This window comes from Pseudomyrmex gracilis, unplaced genomic scaffold, assembly GCF_002006095.1.
Source record: "Pseudomyrmex gracilis isolate BER0280 unplaced genomic scaffold, ASM200609v1 scaffold_3970, whole genome shotgun sequence".
NCBI lineage: Eukaryota > Metazoa > Arthropoda > Insecta > Hymenoptera > Formicidae > Pseudomyrmex > Pseudomyrmex gracilis.
The window spans coordinates 3,823-6,916 of record NW_018024554.1 but is presented as its reverse complement, the minus strand read 5'-3'; the positions used below and the strand labels follow the sequence as shown (position 1 = coordinate 6,916).

Below are 3,094 nucleotides of genomic sequence, written 5' to 3'. Positions count from 1 at the left end.
AAGGTTATGTTGTTAGCAGATGTCCAATCCTACGATATGACGTTTTACAGCTGACAATTTTAACAATAACATACTATTGAGACCATCTTTTGTCAAACAACGGAAACTTATTTATACTCCTAATATGTACACAAACAAAAAATAAACATAAAGATTCATAAATATAAAATATATAAAGAAAATAAAAGAAAATAAAATATAAAATATAAAAGAAAATACCAAAGAAAAAGAAAAATATTTAATTAAGAAAAAAAGTTAAGAAAAAAAAAGATAAGCGCAAATGTAACTACAGCTCAGTTTTTACGCGCGCGCTCCAACAAGTAAGCATAGAGTTTATCTTTAAAATTGCTTACTGTGTCAGCTGTCCGAATATGCAATGGTAAACTATTCCATGTGTCTACCGCAGTACATGTGAAAGACCGTTTGTAGATCTTGGTTCGACAATACGGTACGACAAGCAGATCATTATCTGCTCTGGTCCGTTTATTAGAGATGGTATTCCTCATTTGAAAATTATCAAACAAAGTTCGAGGGCACTGCGTCGATAGAATGCAGTAAGTCAGACATCCAACAAAATAAATTCTTTTGTAGTTTGATTTTAACCATTTAAGAGAATTATAATATGGTGTTCTGCGCTCATCTCTTCTAATGCCAAAGATAAATCTTATGCATGTATTAATTGCTCTGTGCAGTCTTAAATTGTGACTGACTGAAATGTCCGTTAGCGCATTACAGCAATAGTCCAAGTGCGGATATATGAGACTCATTACCAGCGATTGTTTCAGAGTTTGCGGCATTAGATTTTTACACAGCTTTAGTTCATACAAAGTTCTTCTAATTTTGTTCGTTGTATTGTTGACATGCTTGTCCCATGAGAGCGCACTAGCAATAGTTATTCCTAAATATTTAACAGCAGACGAATATTGTATGACAACATCATCCACCACAATATTAGGCAAAGTCGCAAAGTCAATGGCATTTATATATCTACTAGAGCCAGTAATAATGGCCTGCGTTTTTTCACGGTTTAAAAGAAGTTTATTTAGCGTTGCCCATGAACTTATTTTGCAAATTTCACTGTTAACGCAAGCAATGCCATCCCGCAGTGCACGAGGTTCACAATGCAAGTAGATCAACAAATCATCAGCGTAAAAGCTGTATTTGCAATGAGAGAGGACTTCAGAGAAATCAGAAATATAAAGAATAAAAAGTAATGGTCCTAAAACAGAGCCCTGCGGGACACCAGTGTCGACAACAGCAGAAGAGGAGATAACGCGATCAAACTGGATCAACTGGATCCTTAGTTACCTGCTGTCTACCTTCCAAATACGAAGCAATCCAACGAAGTGGCAAAGTGGAAAATTTGTTATCTTCTAGCTTCCTCAAAAGTGTTGGATGATGAACTCTGTCAAATGCCTTAGACAGATCAAATAAGACAGAAACAATAACCATTCTCTTATCCGCCGCTAGCCTCATGTCATCAAGTACCCTTATAATGCCAGTTTGTGTAGAACGACCTTTTCTATACGCCGATTGGTAGGGATTAAAAAGATCATTCTTCCAAAAATTCCTGTATCTGATCACATACTATTCGCTCCAAAATTTTTGACATCACAGGAAGGATAGCAATTGGCCGATAGTGCTGTAAAGCTGTCGGAGTGCTGATCTTTGGTATAGGACATACTACTGCCTTCTTCCATATATTTGGAAAGATGCCATGAGATAAAGAAAAATCAAAAATATGTTCCATAACAGGCATAATGTACAACATTGTTAGATGAAACATTTTCAAAGAGATTCCGTAGCATCCTGTGGCATTGGTCTTTATTCTAGACACTGTCTTTTGTATTGCTTGCGGAGAGATATACTTCCAATAAAATCTGCTGTCATCAAAATCATTTATCTGAAACACATATGGTACATCAGTACTAGTGGTTCCAGCAACTTGCACGAAAAAGTTGTTTAACTCCTCAACCGAGTACACTAGCCGCCTGCCGATATCTTTGGTCTTTACAAGCCCTAGATGTTTCAAGTGACTCCACACAGTGTTTGGATTCTGCGCCGAATCAAATATCCGAAGATAATAGCGTGCTTTAGCAGCTCGAACCTGATCTTGCACTTGATTTCTCAGCTTCTTGAAGGCAGCATAGTCATCATTATTTCCAGTCCTCCGCCATCTTCTGCGCACTCTATCTCTGCTTCTCATTGCGGCTTTAATGTCCCCAGTCAGCTACGGCGCAGGAAAATTTTTAAAAGTTCTTTGCTGTACAGGTGCATGCTTATTTAAACATTGCAATATATAGTCATTCAGCATGTCTACTTTTTCATCTATGGAATCTGAAATTCTTAGTTGCTCCCAGTCTTTGGCTTGTAGGTCCGAATAAAATTCAGCTTCCTTAAAATTTCTGAAGTCGCGGCAAAGAACCTCTCTACGACATCCACGCTCTACTCCAATTTTGTAATATATGTAGACCAGATCATGGGCCGACAAGAAAGACACACTGTGTTGACCATACCCTGCAACCTTCTCAGAGTCATCTACGATACATAAGTCAAGAAAAGAACTTGAGTTTTTCAGATGATGAGTTTTTTGGTAAGGAACCAAATACAAGCCAGATGACTCAATGAACTGCGACAATTTACTGCTTTCATAGCTAACCACGGACATGTCCACATTAAAGTCTCCAAAAATTACGGAATGCCTGTAACCAGTCTGAAGATCCAGAAAGATATCAGAAGAGAGAGAGAGAGAGAGAAAGAGAGAGAGAGAGAGAATGTGTGTGTGTGTGTGTACAAATCTCATTCTCTCTTTTATTTGCTCTTTCGCTCTCTCGCAAAAACGAGAAGAGATCAAAAGAGAGCGAGAAAGAAAGTGCAAGAAAGATCGGAAGATAGTACGAGAGAGAGCACGAGAGAAAGCGACAGAGAAAGAGAGAGAGAGAGAGAGAGAGAGAGATAGAAAGAGAAAGAGAGAGAGAGAGAGAGAGAGAGAGAGCAAAAGAAACTCGTAATCTGTAATTTCACGCTGGGCAACGATACGAATCTCTCTTACTCTCTCTCTCTCTCTCTCTCTCTCTCTCTCTCTCTCTCTCTC

General features: G+C 38.3%; 1 protein-coding gene across 1 annotated transcript; it reads right to left on the bottom strand.

Moving 5' to 3' along the window:
* Positions 1-1,552: 1,552 nt before the first annotated feature.
* Positions 1,553-2,206, bottom strand: LOC109863277. Its single transcript, XM_020443513.1, has one exon. The coding sequence runs from the start codon at positions 2,204-2,206 to the stop codon at positions 1,553-1,555; it is 654 nt and encodes a 217-aa protein (XP_020299102.1).
* Between the last annotated feature and the right edge of the window lie 888 nt (positions 2,207-3,094).

Coding starts and splice junctions, on each gene's coding strand:
- LOC109863277 (XM_020443513.1), bottom strand. CDS start 2,206: ATGAGAAGCAGAGATAGAGTGCGCAGAAGATGGCGGAGGACTGGAAAT.